General features: G+C 41.8%; 1 protein-coding gene across 1 annotated transcript in view; it reads right to left on the bottom strand.

The window, feature by feature from the left end:
* The window catches only part of LOC137437600 (sodium/calcium exchanger 3), a 486,816-nt gene extending 472,716 nt beyond the window's left edge, over nt 1-14,100 (bottom strand). Inside the window, exon 1 of the mRNA XM_068132065.2 lies at nt 14,056-14,100. Coding sequence (XP_067988166.2) covers nt 14,056-14,090 — 35 coding nt within the window. The 5' untranslated portion in view covers nt 14,091-14,100. The remainder of the gene's footprint in view (nt 1-14,055) is intronic.
* Between the last annotated feature and the right edge of the window lie 2,229 nt (nt 14,101-16,329).

Genomic DNA, 16,329 nt, shown 5'->3' with positions numbered 1-16,329 from the left:
GCGAAGCACCATCGAGTCGGGCTTTGAACCTCGGCAAAACAGCGCAAAGGTACGTGCGCTACCTGCACAACCCGACAAGACCCAGTCAGACGACCAACCCTACAAGAGGAATTAGATGGGAGGGAGGGGTGGTGGTGGTTGTAGTAGTTCGGGACCGGGAAAACGACATTTTACCATGAGCAATCTGCAGGATCCATAGCGAGTGTGACGTTCACCTCACTAACTTTGTAAAAAGGTACTTATTGACACATGGGAGTCAATCAGCATGTTTGTGATGAAATATAGACTTGGGAAGATAATATATTAAAGGTTTGCTCAGATAAATTGTTTTTACATTTCCCCTTCACGTCCACCATCCTGTGGAGACATTCCGTCATTCGAAAATCGGCCTGGAGGAACCTTCGTCCAACACACCAAGACCATAAATCTGGCATGGAGGTACCTTGACTTTAATACACCAATCACAAAAATCCGGCATGGAGGTACCTTGACTTCAATACACCAAGCCCATAATTCCGGCATGGAGGTACCTTGACTCCAATACACCAAGACCATAAATCCGGCATGGAGGAACCTTGACTTCAATACACCAAGCCCATAATTCCGGCATGGAGGTACCTTGACTCCAATACACCAAGACCATAAATCCGGCATGGAGGAACCTCGGTCCAATACACCAAGCCCATGAATCCGGCATGGACGTACCTTGACTTCAATACACCAAGCCCATAATTCCGGCATGGAGGTACCTTGACTCCAATACACCAAGACCATAAATCCGGCATGGAGGAACCTCGGTCCAATACACCAAGACCATAAATCCGGCATGGAGGAACCTTGACTCCAATACAACAGGACCATAAATCAGGCCTGGAGGAACCTTGGTCCAATACACCAAGACCATACATCCGGCCTGGAGGTACCTTGGTCCAATACACCAAGACCATCAATGCGGCGTGGAGGTACCTTGGTCCAATACACCAAGACCCTAAATGCGGCCTGGAGGTACCTTGGTCCAATACACCAAGACCCTAAATGTGGCCTGGAGGTACCTTGGTCCAATACACCAAGACCATCAATGCGGCGTGGAGGTACCTTGGTCCAATACACCAAGACCCTAAATGCGGCCTGGAGGTACCTTGGTCCAATACACCAAGACCATAATCCAGCATGGAGGAACCTTGGTCCAATACACCAAGCCCATAAATCCGGCATGGAGGTACCTTGGTCCAATACACCAAGACCATATATCCAGCATGGAGGTACATTAGACCAATACACCAAGAACAATAAATCCAGCATGGGGGTACATTAGACCAATACAAATGAATGAATAAATCCAGCATGGAGGTACATTCGACCAATACAACCAAGACCACTTTTCGATTTTGGTCCCCGTTCTGATTTCCAAGAGGTCAGAGGTGAAACATTGAAAGGAAATTACACCATTTTACTGTTCCCTTGTAATGTATTTGAGTCGAGAGAAATTTGGCACAAAGGTGCTTTCAAAATCCCCTAATAGGATGAAAAAAGATATTTTGGATTAGAGTCGTTTTTGAGATTATACAGGGGTCAAAGTTCAAAATTGGTTACCAAATTAAGAATTTTGGCTTTCCATGCCTGTTTTTCAACCAATCCAGACGGGAGTCGTTAAATTATACATTTGTTCAGCTCCCACGCACTACAGCCAGTAAACATTTATCTGTCGTCTTCTTTTTTATTTTACCTGGGGCCAAAGGTCAAAATCAAATGTGAAATTAAGATTTCTGGCCGACCATGCATTTAAAACAATCCAGAGAAGACATGTCAGAAAAATACATTTTCTCTTGAAATCCGCTGGATTTCGCGAGTTTTATTAATCAAGGTGGAATGAGGAATGGGTTCTGGGGAGACATATTGCATTAACTTATGTCTGACTCCAAACTTGAAAGACAAACGCAGGTAGATTGCAAGGTCTCTCACTCTCTCTCGGAAAGGACCGTCTGGCAAACCCTCCTATCTACCTTCTTAACAATCCTGTTGAGGAAGTTCAGTCATTCAAACCCCTGGGTCTCATTAATGAATTATCAGCCATGATCTTTCTTGGGCAAACCACATTTCCAAGTCACCCTCCAAAGCCAGCCGCAGACTGGGCATCTTCCATCGTACGAAGTCCTTCCTTCCCCAAGGTTTCTGCAGGGCGCACGCGGTCCACGTTCACCATCAATCTTCTTGTGGTGAAACTCCCAAAATCCAGAATATTTTACTCATTTGTTAAACATTTTTTCCTTCCTGTGGAACCAACTTCCATATTTTATTCTATCTCATTCGTCCTTTCAGGTCTTCAGGACAGCTGTTCACCACCATCTCAGATCATCCCCCCTTCCAAAACCTCAACTTTTCTACCCCTGTTAACCCCCTCCCGCCCTCAGATCCCCAAACTGACCTCTTTCCGAGGTTCCAGTTTTACCTTCCCGAGAGTTTCCTTTTGTATCCATATTGTCCACCCTGTGTGCCCTTCCCTAACCCTCAAGCCTTATTTGTCCAAGTCTCCCTCTATTTTGTCCTTCAACTCTGCTGTTGCTGTGTTTCCCCCTTACTTCTGTTCGTTTTGTTACATTACCTCCTGATCTGTTCTATGTTCCTGCTCCTCCACAAATCTCGACTTTGTATACAAAAAGGTACCAATCATTGGCCAATTTGATGAAATCAATTTTTTAATTAAAAGGTAAAAACATTAATAAAGGTAAAAATTAAATGACTATAGTTATATAATTCAGTGTTAATTGAATTACATTTCTTTTTGAATTAATTACATTTAATAATTAAGAGTTTAATGAGTAATGACATTGGTTTTCTGTTAATAGACAAGAAGTCGTTTTTAATGAGGTTCCTAAAAGTAATAAGTAATTTGAGTTGTGAAATTTTTCCTGTGAAATCATTTTTAGACCAAAATGATTTTGCTTCCAGGGTTCTTCTTCTTTATAATTCTGTAATGTTAGGTCTGTAAAAACGAGTTATATATTTATGAAAGTTGCAGGGATGACTCAACTCCTTAATAATGCAACAAAACAATAATAATACAAAACCAGGGTGTGCGAACTCTCGCTCACCACAGCCAGGTAGAGGTGGGACATGGCCCCAGATAACCGAGCGGCGATTGCACAATTTAAAGCGGAGCACGAGAAAAAGAATCAGTAATCGTTTCTAACAGACACTTGCTAAGTGAAATAATTGTTAGTAGGCTCACACGCGATGTCTGGCTTCTGTTAACATGATTCATGGGAGTGACTGTGCCGCTGATGTAGTGAGTGCCCCCTGTAAGCTTGTCGGGATTTTTAGTTTGTTGAGAGTGCCTGGCCATATTTCGCCCACCCTCCATCGAAAAGCCCGGTGGGATCTTTAACCAACAACAACCAATGCCGGCAGATGGGCCGCCCATGTTAAGCCCATCCGAGGCGCACTCTGTGATGCAATGCAACTCCCAATATGCATAGGACCAAACCGACTGCTCATAGTCTGTTCGGACATCAAACCCATTCGACCACTCAAATGTAAGTGCACTCGCTGCAAATGTAAGTACAACGACAACATTTGTACAATAAAACCACACAATTGCCATCATTACTTTCAGAGAGCATAATATCTCATTCCAGGTTTGACTCAGTAGGTTGAAGCCATAATTTTACAATGGGACAATAAGCTCAGATATTCATCTCATTTTTACCCCACGCACCAAGGGTAAAGCAATTGGTTCACTCTCTGTCTGTCTGCAGATGTCAGTCTATGATCGAGGAACTACTTAATAATTAGGGGACAAAGCCATTCTGGCTAGTACAGTCTCTTTCTTCACTTTTCTATCAATGCAGTTCTTTTATTTAAGGTCTGGCCTTGATGAGGACTATACAGTCCATGACTGGAGCCTTAAACATGGGAAAAAAAACAAGTACAGATACATTCAAAGAACACAGTCCCCACGCCAAATAAATAAATAACATATCCGCCAGTGCGCGGCATCGGCCTTCGGCACCAGTCGATGCCAACATGCAGCACATGGAGACAGAATTGGGAGGGAGCGTTGTACAATAATTGATTTATTAATTGCATAATGGAAATAAATAAATAATAATCGTAAAATAATTAATTTCTTAATCAATTGGCTAATAGCATACCGAAAGCACCACTGCTTCATCCGAATCTGTAACGTTTTGAAAATTATTTAATTAAGTAGTTAATCGGAAAAATTAAATAATTAATCGATTACTTCATTAATCAGTAAATCAAAAATATCCTTTATAGCAAAATCACTTGGTCACTGTCGTGTCCAAATATCAGCTTTATAGCTCAAAAGGTGCCTGAGAAATTGCCCAGATGAGAAAGAAAATAAATAATTAAAATAAGTAAATAATAATCATAAAATAATTCATTTCTTAATCATTTGGCTTATAGCATCCCGAAACCACCACCGTTTCATCCAAATATGTAACCTTTTGAAAATCAATTAACTGTTTAATCATAAAATCAAGTAATTAAGTGATCAATTAACAAACCAAAAATACCCTTTACAGGCAATTCACTTGGTCATTGTCACATCCAAATATCAGCTTCCGAACTCAAAAGATGCCTGAGATATTGCCCAGATGAGAAAGAAAATAAATAAGTAATAATTAAAATAAATAAGCAAGAAAGAGCAATCAGAGATTGCAGACCCTCACCAGGATGTGTTTTTAGTGGTTATTGTACACCGCTCCTTTCCTATGCCATCTCCAGGCATTGCAAAACGTCATTGCCGGGCATCGAAGGGGGCTCGGCAGTGACGCACGCTGAAAGGGAGTACTCAGTTTTCACTCTGGTTGTTTGTTGCATACCGCTCCTTTCCTATGCCATCTCCAGGCATTGCAAATCGTCATTGCCGGGCACCGAAGGGGGCTCTCGGCAGTGACGCACGCTGAAAGGGAGTACTCAGTTTTCACTCTGGTTGTTTGTTTTTCTTGCTTTCTTGTTTGTTTGTCCTGGCGATATCTCAGCCATCCTTTGAGTTAGGAAGCTGAAATTTTGGCACAACAGTGAGCAAGTACTTTGTCAAAACGGTTATTTTTTGTTTTTTGATTAATCAATTAATTGATCAGTTATTTAATTATTAGCGGTTAATTAAGTACATATTCATTTCCTTTCTCTTCTGGCCATTATCTCAGATACCTTTTGAGCGAGGAAGCTGATATTTGGACATGACAATGACCAAGTGATTTGGCTGTAAAGGGTATTTATGATTTATTGTTTAATTAATTAGTCGATTAATTATTTAATTATTCGATGATTGACTTAACTGATTTTTTTTTTTAAGTTACAGATTGGGATGAAATGGTGGTGGTTTATGTATTCTATTAGCCAATTGATTAACGATTACATTTTTTATGATTATTATTTCTTTATTTTCATTATTAATCATTTATTTAATTTCTTTCTCTTCTGGCCATTATCTCAGACACCTTTTGAGCGAGGAAGCTGATATTTGGACATGACAATGACCAAGTGATTTGGCTGTAAAGGGTATTGATGATTTATTGATTAATTAATTAATCGATTAATTATTTAATTATTCGATGATTGACTTAATTGATTTTTTTTTTTAAGTTACAGATTGGGACGAAATGGTGGTGGTTTATGTATTCTATTAGCCAATTGATTAACGATTACATTTTTTATGATTATTATTTCTTTATTTTCATTATTAATCATTTATTTATTTTCTTTCTCATCTGGGCAATATCTCAGGCACCTTTTGAGTTAGGAAGCTAATATTTGGACATGACAGGGACCAAGTGATGTGACTATAAATGATATTTTTGATTTATTGATTAATCATTTAATTGATTAATTATTTATTGATTAATCAATTAATTATTTAATTTTTTATTAATGACTTGCTTAATAAAAATTCTAAAAGATACATCTTCGGATGAAGTACTAGTGGTTTAGTTATGCTATTAGCCAATTAAGAAAATATTTTGTGACAACCTTTTATTGATTTTAATTATGCAATTAATCAATCAATTATTGTACACCTCTCCCGCCCAATGCAGTCTCTATGAGCTGCACCGCGGTATTGTCGGGCGCTGGAGGCGCCCCGGCAATGATGCGCTGTAGGATATTTAATTATTTGGCATGGGGGCGGTGTACTTTGAATGTATCTGTAATTGTGAAAGCATTTGTGGTAAAACAAATATGGCGGCCGAACCACGTGACCGATGACGTCATTTTGTTTTGTTTTTTTCTCAACCAATTTATCCCTAAATTCATCTTGACGCTCAACAAATTTCATCTTGATTGGATGAAGTTTTGTACTTGTCAAATTATCCACGTCATAATGGATGCACCGATGACATCATTATTAACATATTTATTCCGCATGGAGAGTTCTTTACAATGAGCCATGTCTAATTTTTTTCTATGCAGCGAGCGCTTTTGGAGAAATAGAGGTGCAAAGTTTTTTGATTTTTCTAATATGGTGGCCGAACCACGTGACCAATGACGTCATAATTTTCATTATACAAGACCGAAAGTATAACATCGTCGTAGCCGGGCTTGTTTGATACTTTAGTTGAATCCAAATCCAAAAAAGATCAAAAACCTCGCCGAAAAAACCAAGGAGAAGCATGCAACACAGAGCCAGGTGTGCAACGCAGAGCCAGGTGTGCAACAGAGAGCCATGTGCGCAACGGAGAGCCAGGTGTGCAACGGAGAGCCAGGTGCTCAATGAAGAGCCAGGTGTGCAACAGAGAGCCAGGTGTGCAACACAGAGCCAGGTGTGCAGCCAGGAACCGAATCCGTCGAAATACAGGGCAGTTCCCGTCAAGCCAGCAGCCCAAGGACAACACGGCACGAAGGCAAAATATAGAGCCAAGGATATGGCAACTTAAGGACTCTTTTCACCATGAGACACACGCTCGATACCGGCTAATCCCGGTATTAGTTTATTCTATGTTTCGAGTCATCAATGAACCAACCATACACCGCTTCAATCTAGAAACTTTGCAATAACGACAAAGAGATTGCAGTTACGATTATATTTACTATATTATTAGTATTAACGCTATTATTATTATTATTATTACTACGAAAACAATACTACTGTATTAAGAAACCTGGGCTAATTTGTCCGAAGCGGCCTGAAGGTGAGGCATGAAGCTTAAGGCCCATAAGTACTGTGTCGTTGGAAGACCCGTACCGCCGATACTTTCGATATTTGATGATCATTTTAACAACCGGTTTGTTTGTGTTTCATAATGAATGAAAAACGTTGAGGTAGAGCATTGCGATTGCGATTGCGATATATGACAGGTTCGATGATGTTCGGCCGAAACAAAATTGGAATCAAAATGGCGGTGTGCGGAGTCAGCCACCTTACCGCCGTAATGACACCAGACGTAATCACATCACCCTGGCATGTGACCAGATCCTCAGCTCTGATGGGTGCGTGATTTATGGGACATACACTACCGGTCAAAAGTTTTAGAACATCTAAATTTTTGCAGTTTTTATAAAAATTTATGCAGTTTAATGTCCAATGAATAACCTGAAATGGTACAAAGGTAAGCAGTAAACTGCTCGAGGTTAAAAAAAAGTTTCGGTTAGCAAAAACGGGAAAATAATGTAAATTGCACAGTTATATTGTAAAAAAAAAAAAGGCCTTCTTCAGGGAACAAGTAATGGGTTAACAACCTGCAGCTGTTCTGCAGCAATGTAAGTAAATTAAGCCTTGAAAGTTGATGCAAACAATTCCAACAGGTGTCCCAACCTCTGCTGATCACTTGATTACAAACCCCCTGTCTGTATAAAAGCAGTATTGGAACAGACTGTTATTACACCCTCTGAAGCATTATTTGGACAATATTGCACTGCAGGAAGTAGCATATTGGAAACTGGAGGAAACTCTGACAGGAAGAGGTCTGGCAGACCCAAAGCCACAACAGAATCAGAAGACAAGTTTCTGAGAGTCAACAGCTTGCGTGATAGGCGGCTCACAGGACAACAGCTTCAAGCACAGCTTAACACTGGTCGAAGTAAGCAAGTCTCAGTTTCAACTGTGAAGAAAAGACTTCGAGCTGCAGATTTGACAGGTCGAGTGGCAGTAAGAAAGCCATTGCTAAGATGGCAAAATAAGGAAAAGAGGCTTGCCTGGGCCATGAAGCACCGCCAGTGGACTACTGAAGACTGGAAGAAGGTCTTATGGACCGATGAATGAAAATTTGAAATCTTTGGTTCATCACGCAGGGTTTTTGTACGCCGTCGAGTAGGTAAAAGGATGGTTCCTCAGTGTGTGACACCAACTGTCAAACATGGAGGAGGAAGCGTGATGGTCTGGGGCTCTTTTGCTGGATCCAGAGTCGGCTACTTGCACAGAGTGAATGGCACGCTGAACCAAAAGGGCTACCACAGCATTTTGCAGCGCCATGCAATACCCTCTGGTATACGCCTGGTTGGTCAGGGGTTCATCCTACAAGAAGATAATGACCCTAAACACACCTCCAGGCTATGTCAAAACTACCTGAGAGGAAAATAACAAGACGGTCGGCTTAAAATCATGGAATGGCCAGCACAGTCTCCAGACTTAAACCCCATCGAGCTGGTTTGGGATGAACTGGACAGAAGGGTGAAAGCAAAGCAACCTACAAGTGCAACACATTTGTGGGAACTTCTGCAACAGTGTTGGGAAGAACTTCCCGAACAATATTTGATTTCCATTGTAGAAAGAATGCCACGAGTGTGTTCGGCGGTTATATCTGCAAAAGGTGGCTACTTTGCCGAGTCAAAAATTTAAATTAAATTTTGTTAAACAAAATGATTCTATGATTTCTTTTTTATCTCCAATTGTTTATTTGTTCTATGCTTAATTTCAGAGTAAATTGAGACATTAAACTGCGTAAATTTCAATAAAAACTGGAAAAATTGAGGTGTTCTAAAACTTTCGACCGGTAGTGTACATAACTACATGCATACATACGGATGGACAAACACTGTTCTAGACAGCTTTGCCCTATGGGCTATGCAATAAAAATTATACAGGAGGAGTTGCACCTATGGTGAACATTTCCTGTCAATCGGACCAACGGTTGCAGAGAAAATCATATTTATTCTGTGCGGACAAACAAACAAATGGACTCGTATGAAATACCCTCTCCTCTGGCGAGGGTAATAATAATCATAAAATAATTACCTCCGCCACCAAAGATGGATGGAGGTTATGTTTTCACCCCTGTCCGTCGGTCTGTCTGTCTGTTTGTCCGTTTGTGAAGAAAATATCTCGAAAAGTTGTGGACGGATTCAGACGAAATTTGGCAGAGATGTAGCGTATGTGACAAGGACGAAATGATTCGATTTTGGTGAAGATCCGGATACATATCCGGCTACCAGGATTTTAAAAAGTGATTCTTCACCAATGGCAGATAGGGACAAAAACGATACAGTCGTGGCCAAAAATATTGGCACCATTGCTTTTTTTTCAAATAACTCGCAATTTTCTCTAAAAATACGTTTAAATTGTCAAAAATATTTGGTCTCTACATTTCTGTTATTTCACTGTTAATATTACAGAACCTTTGTTTTTGATTCAGAACTTAATATATCCTTTTAAATCAAAAAATAAAAATAAATTGCATCGACAAATTTATTGACACCCGAGACCTAATATTTGGTAGCACAGTCTTTGGACAAAATAACTGCAGTCAAGCACTTCCTATAGCCATGAATGATCTTCCTACACCTCTCTACTGGCAGTTTGGTCGACTCTTCTTGTGCAAACTGCTCCAGTTCTCCCAGACTTGAAGGGTGCCTTATCCCAACTGCTGTTTTCAGATCTCCCCACAGGTGTTCAATGGGATTTAGATCTGCACTCATTGCTGACCACTTCAGAACAGTCCATAGTTTTGTCTTGAACCATTCCTGGGTGCTTTTTGAAGTGTGTTTGGGGTCATTGTCCTGCTGCAAGACACATGACCTTCGACGGAGACCCAGCTTTCTGACACTGGGTTGAACATTGCTCTCCAAAATGCCTTGGTAATCTCCTGATTTCATGATGCCATGCACACATTCAAGGCACCCAGTGCCAGAGACAGCACAGCAACCCCAAAACATCAATGAACCTCCTCCATATTTGACTGAAGGGAAGGTGTTCTTTTCTTTGAAGGCTTCATTTTGTTTTCTGTAAACATAGAGATGATGTGCTTTAACACAAAGATCTAATTTGGGTCTCATATGTCCACAGGACATTCTCCCAGAAGGATTTTAGCTTGTTGAAGTGTGTTTTGGGAAAACACCAGTCGGGCTTTCTTATGTCTCTCTCTCAGCAGTGTGGTCCGACCATAGAACCCCCTTTCATTGAGTTGGTGACTGATGATGCGAGTTGAATCTGTCGTACCTTGTGTCTGAAGGTCAGCTTGAATCTGTTTGGCAGTTGATCGAGGTGCTTTCTCCACCATTCGAACAATCCTTCGCTGCAAACTTCGATCAAGTTTTCTCTTGCGGCCACGTCCAGGGAGGTTGGCTGCAGTGCCATCGGCCTAAACTTCATGATAACATTGTGTACAGTGGACACAGGCACAACAAGGTCTCTGAAGTTGGACTTGTAGCCTTGAGATTGTCCATGCTTGGCTACAATATTGTGTCTCTGGTTTTCTTTCTTTTCTCCATGCTCATTGCTGTACACACAGTGACACAAAACAGCAGAATGACTCCTTTTCTCTATTCAAACTGGTTGAATGAGTGATTTTTATATTGCAGGCACCTGCAACTCACCACAGATTAGTTCAATTCCAAAAAAAGGAGAATCACCTGATTGAAATCTAATTATTTATAACAACTTCTAAAACACGCCAATAATATTGTCCTGGCCATTTTAGGATTTCTGTGTGGAATTAGCTGAGCGTTTGTAATTTCTTCAGCTTTTTTTGTTTTGATCCACTGCAAACCAAAGCGATACATTTGTGGATAGCAAAATATTTTTTAATTTCAACAATTTTCTGGAAGAAATGGTGCATAACTTGAAAAAACGCACAAGGGTGCCAATATTTTTGGCCATGACTGTACATAGCAGGATATCTCAAAAAGTTGTGGACGGATTTGGACGAAACTTGTTGGACCAGTTAGGTATCTGACAAGGATGATTCGATTCGATTTTCGTGAAGATCTGATCTGAATCTGGTTTCGGATATGAGAATTTTTAATTTTTTTAATGAATATTCACCATTGGGAGTTAGGGTCAAAAACGATACATAGCAGGATATCTCAAAAAGTTATGGATGGCTTTGGACGAAACTTGTTGGACAGGTTGTGTGTGTGAGAAGGAAGAATCGATTTAATTTTGGTCAAGGTCCAGATCCAGTTGGTAAATTTTTTTTTTAAGTGATTCTTCACCATTGAGTGATATGGCCAACCAGGCGTAGGTATGCTCTCTACTGAGTGCCGTTCTCGTTAATTTCTTAATCAATTGGCTAATATCATACCTGAACCACCACCATTTCATTTGAATCTGTAACCTTTTGAAAATCAATGAATTAATTGATTTATTAAATTAAAAAAATTAATCGATTAATTAACAAATCAAAAATAAAATTAATCAATAAACCAAAAATATCCTTTGCAGCTAATTCACTTGGTCATTGTCATGTCCAAATATCAGCTTCCTAACTCGAAAGGTGCCCAGGATATTGTCCAAAGAAAAAGAAAATAAATAAGTACTGGACTTAATAAATCGATAATATAATAATTAAGTAATTAATCAATTCATTCATTCATTTAAAAAAAAAATACCGTTTTTGCCAAAGCACGTGCTCACTATTGTGCGCAAATTTCAGCTTCCTAGCTCAAAGTATGGCTGAGATATCACCAGGACAAACAAGGAAGAAAATAAGAAAACAAACAGAGTGAAAACTGTTTTTTTTTTGTTTGTTTTTTTGTATACTGAATCGAGGCTCGTGAAAGAGCTAACATTTATTTCACAAACAAATCAACCAGACAAACAAAATATACAAAAAGAGGGAGCGGAAGACAAGATGGGGAGAGAAGGGGAAGCACACACCCACAACATTTGAGAGCAGGGAGAAGTGTGGGAGGGAGAGGGCTTGGGGGCAGGAGGCGTGGGAAGGGGAAGGGGGGGGGGGGGGGGGGAGAGGTATAAAACACAAGGGTTTTTGGCACCCGGAGATGACGTTATGCAGCGCCTGGAGGTGGAAGAGGAAAGGAATGGTGTACAAAAAAACATTTTATTTTGTTAGGATCAATAATACCAAACTTCCGCCGCATTTTGGACATTTATTTGCTTTTAAAACCATTTTCTCTGCAACCGCTTGTCCGTTTGACACAAAATTTTCAACATATAAGCGACTGCATGGAGGTTTTTTTTATTGATAACTATGATGTCATGGGTTACGTGGTATGGCAGCCATGTTGAAAAAAAAAAAGGAAAAACTTTGGGCATCTTCTCCAAAAGCACTCAGTGAAAAAAAATGAAGCTTGGCAAGTCAAGTACTCACCTTGGGGAATAAATGTTGACAATGATTATGTCATCGGTGAAGTGGTATGCCAGCCATAATTGAATGCGTCAAAATCCTGATCTAATCAATATGAAAATTATTGAGGGTGTGTCCTCTCCAGAAAGGCTTACAATATCGATGTGAAACTTCATACATATGACCGACTAGCCTGGGGAATATCTGGTGTAAATTTAAATGTCACAGATCACATGGTCTGGCAGCCATTAAAAAAAACAAAAAACAACAAGCCTTAAAATTATATCTTCTCCAGAATGGCTTACGAGATCGATGTGAAACTTCACAAACATGATCAACTAGCCTTGAAGAATATAGTTTGATAACTTCAACATCATAGGTCACAGGGTCTGGCAGCCATTCTTTTGAATCTGGCAGCCAACTATTCATTCTTAATTTGGTTTTATGAAGAGGACGTCAATGGTCATGTGTCTGATCCCAGCAAGGCGACTTAGGTCCCGGCTATAACTGCTCGCAGTTACAAAGATCGCATCTAGTTTCAATAATTGAATTTGACATTTTCGATATTTTGAAGACCGATTTCATCCCGATGACAATCTAACGGCCGCCATGTTGGTGTCACTGCTATGCGAAGCCGAGGACGCCTCGGAGTTGTCTTACTCACAATCGCCATGCCCTCCCTATAAATTTTCCCTTCAGTGTAAAATGAACAAAGCGACAGTTAAAAGGATTTCGAGCCGAGGCATCACAGGCCTTGTGAAGATAGGCCGAAGCAATCGAGGCAGTGTTCTTTTGTTTATATACCGCCCAAATAACTATTTAGCCGTCTCTCAAGCAGCGATTTTACTGTAAAGGTTGTGCAAGTCCTTGCTATTATTTCCAACTATTTTTTCTTAAACTTGTGTGAGTTGGACAGGCGACCGTAATGGGTCTCTGCAAAGTCGATGATAGGGGAGCAGAAAGCATAAAATATCCCGCTGTTTTTAAGTGGGAATGCCCGTTTGCTTTCATGAGTAGGAGGATGGTGTGGAGGGGAGGAGGGGAGAGGGGCGGAGAGAGAGTAAAGATGGGACAGAGTTGGAAGGGGGAGGTTGAGGCTTTGGGGAGTGGAGGTTGAGGACTTTTTGGTGGGGGGAGGGAGAGTTCAGGAGTGTTGTGGTGGGGGGGTGGGGGGGGGGGGGAGGAGGTGGGTATGGGAAGGGGTTTGAAAGGCTTGAAATGGGGAGGGGATTATTGCTTTAGGATTGGGAGAGAAGGGCGAGCACTTGGGGTTGGAGGTGGGGGTGGGGAGAGCAAAGATGGAACAGAGTTGGAATGGAGGAGGTTGAGGATTTGGTGGGGGGGGGGGGGGCTTCCGGTGTGGGGGGGGGGAGGGTGGGAAGGAAGGGAGTGGTTGAGGAATTTTCACAATTCCATGTAAGTTCACTCACATTAAGAATGTAAATTGGCCACAAGTGTGTGTGTGCATGCATGTATCACTGTAAGGGAGAAGGAAGAAAGCACCCAACATGTAAGGTGCCATTCAATCTTCATCAATGATATCTCCAACTCTCTTGAAAATCCTCTCTACCTCTTTGCTGATGGCTCCACTCTCTGCCGCTCCATTCCTCATCCCTCAGATCGGCAGTCTGCAGCCCCCTCACTCTCTGCAGACCTGGACAAAATCACAGACTGGTCAAACAAGTGGAACATGTCTTTCAATCCTGACAAATCTCACAATCTTACGATGTCTCTCCGAAAAGACCGACTGGACAACCCTCCCATCTACTTTCTGAATAATCCTCTCCAAGAAGTTCTGTCACTCAAGCTTTTGGGTCTCACTATCTGCCATCTTTCCTGGGAAAACCACATTTCCAAGCTGGCCTCCAAAGCCAGTCGCCGACTGGGCATCTTCCGTCGTGCGAAGTCTTTGGCACACCTGAGCTCCTCACCACATACAAGGCTTTCATCCGCAGCTCAATGGAATACTGCTCTCCCCTCTGGGCCGGTGCTCCTGCCTCACACCTAGCTCGGCTTCACGCTGTTGAAACCAAAGCTTTCAGAATCATTGGAATCTCCCGCGATGAAGCTAACTCCAAGGGCCTCTCACTCACTCACCGCAGGCAGGTAGGTGGTCTTTCTGTCTTCTACCGACTTCTCTCCAGCCTTGCTCCCCCAGCTTTGTCCCCCAAATATTCCTACAGGTCGCACAAGATCTGCCAGCAACCTCTTATGGTTAAACTGCCAAAATCAAGAATCTCTGCTCACCTTCACTCCTCTTTTCTCCCACCTCTGCAACAACTCCCTCACTCTCTTCAATCCCTCTCCTACCTCCAGGTCTTTAAAACAGCTGTTCACCACCATCTCTAATCTTCCCCCATCCAAAACCTTTATATTTTCTACCCCCATTAATTCACCCCAGATCCACTTTTTTGAAATACCGACTTCTTTCCTGGAAGTCCTAGCAGTGTCCATGTGTTTCATACCTCTCCCACCTCCCCCCCCCCCCACTTCGCATGCCTCCTCCCCCCAAGCCCTCCCCCTCCCACAGATCTCCCGATGTCCCTGTTCTCTACTGTTGTACTTGTGTGCTTCCCTCTCTCTCCCCATCTTGTCTCCCGCTCCCTTTATCGTATGTTTCATGTGTCAGTTTTTTTTGTGTGATTAATGTTAGCTCTTACACGAGCCTCGATCCTGTATACAAAAAAAAACAAAAAATAAATGAAACAGTATGACAATCAATGAAACTCTGTGGACTGCAATTATGGTAAAGCTTTCGAGTTCAGTCCTTTTTGGTGATTATTGGGGGAGAGAGGTAAAACAAAGTTGAAAAGAACAAGTTTGCTGGGATATCTTTGCCCATCAATGGACACCATTAACACCACAGAGAAATTGGTTGGCTCTCCTGCCATGGTCTTACTCAACTTGACGCCAAGGAAACCAACACCTTTAAGATAATTGTAATCTTCCACGATGAAGCTGAGTCTAGATGCATATCACTTCGCCATCGCAGGCAGGTCAGTGGTTTCCTCTCTGTCTTCTGCTGCCTCCTTTCTCATCTTGCACCAGCTGCTCTCCTTGCCCTGCTCTTCTTGCACTATCTGCTCTCCTTGCCCCCCCCCCCCCAAGTTTCTGCAGGGTACACACAGTCCACCATGAAACCCCTTCTCATTGCTCACCTCCACTCATTTGTTCCTCTTTTCTCCCGCCTGTGCAACCAACTTCCACATTCTCTCCAATCTCATTCTTCCCTCCAGGTCTTCAAGACAGCTGTTCACCACCATCTCAGATCATCCCCAATCCAAAACCATGATCTTTTCTACACTTGTTAACCCCACCCCACTTTTCCCACCCCAGAGAGAGAGAGAGAGAGAGAGAGAGAGGAGGGGGAGACACCAACAGCAGAGATAAAGAGGGAGACTTGGACAAACAATGGATGTGGAGAGTTGGAGGCAGGAATGGATGATTGAGGTGGACAAGATGGATGACAGAAGGGAAAAACTGTAAAAGTGGATGGAGGAAGGCTTGAGGGAGGTTAACGAGGACAGAAAATATCTTGATTTTGGATTGGGGGTTATATGTGAGATATTGGTGAAAAACTGTCTTGAACACCTGGAGGGAAGAATGAGATTGGAGAGAATGTGGAAGTTGGTTCAACAGGTTGGAAAAAAGAGGAAGGAATGAGTGGAGGTGAGCAATGATCCTGGATTTATGTTATTTAACCAGAAAGGGGGTTGATGGTGGACCGTGTGCTCCCTGCAGAAACCTGGGATTGGGAGGGGAGGTGGGGGGGGGGGACAAAGCACGAAAAGAGCAGAGGGTGCAAGATCAGAAAGGAGGCAGTCTCTGCAAATTGGAAAGCAGA

Source organism: Myxine glutinosa, chromosome 12 (assembly GCF_964187855.1).
Source record: "Myxine glutinosa chromosome 12, kmMyxGlut1.1, whole genome shotgun sequence".
NCBI classification, from domain to species: Eukaryota; Metazoa; Chordata; class Myxini; order Myxiniformes; family Myxinidae; genus Myxine; species Myxine glutinosa.
The sequence above is the reverse complement of the archived record's forward strand: the minus strand, read 5'-3'. Positions and strand labels throughout refer to the sequence as shown.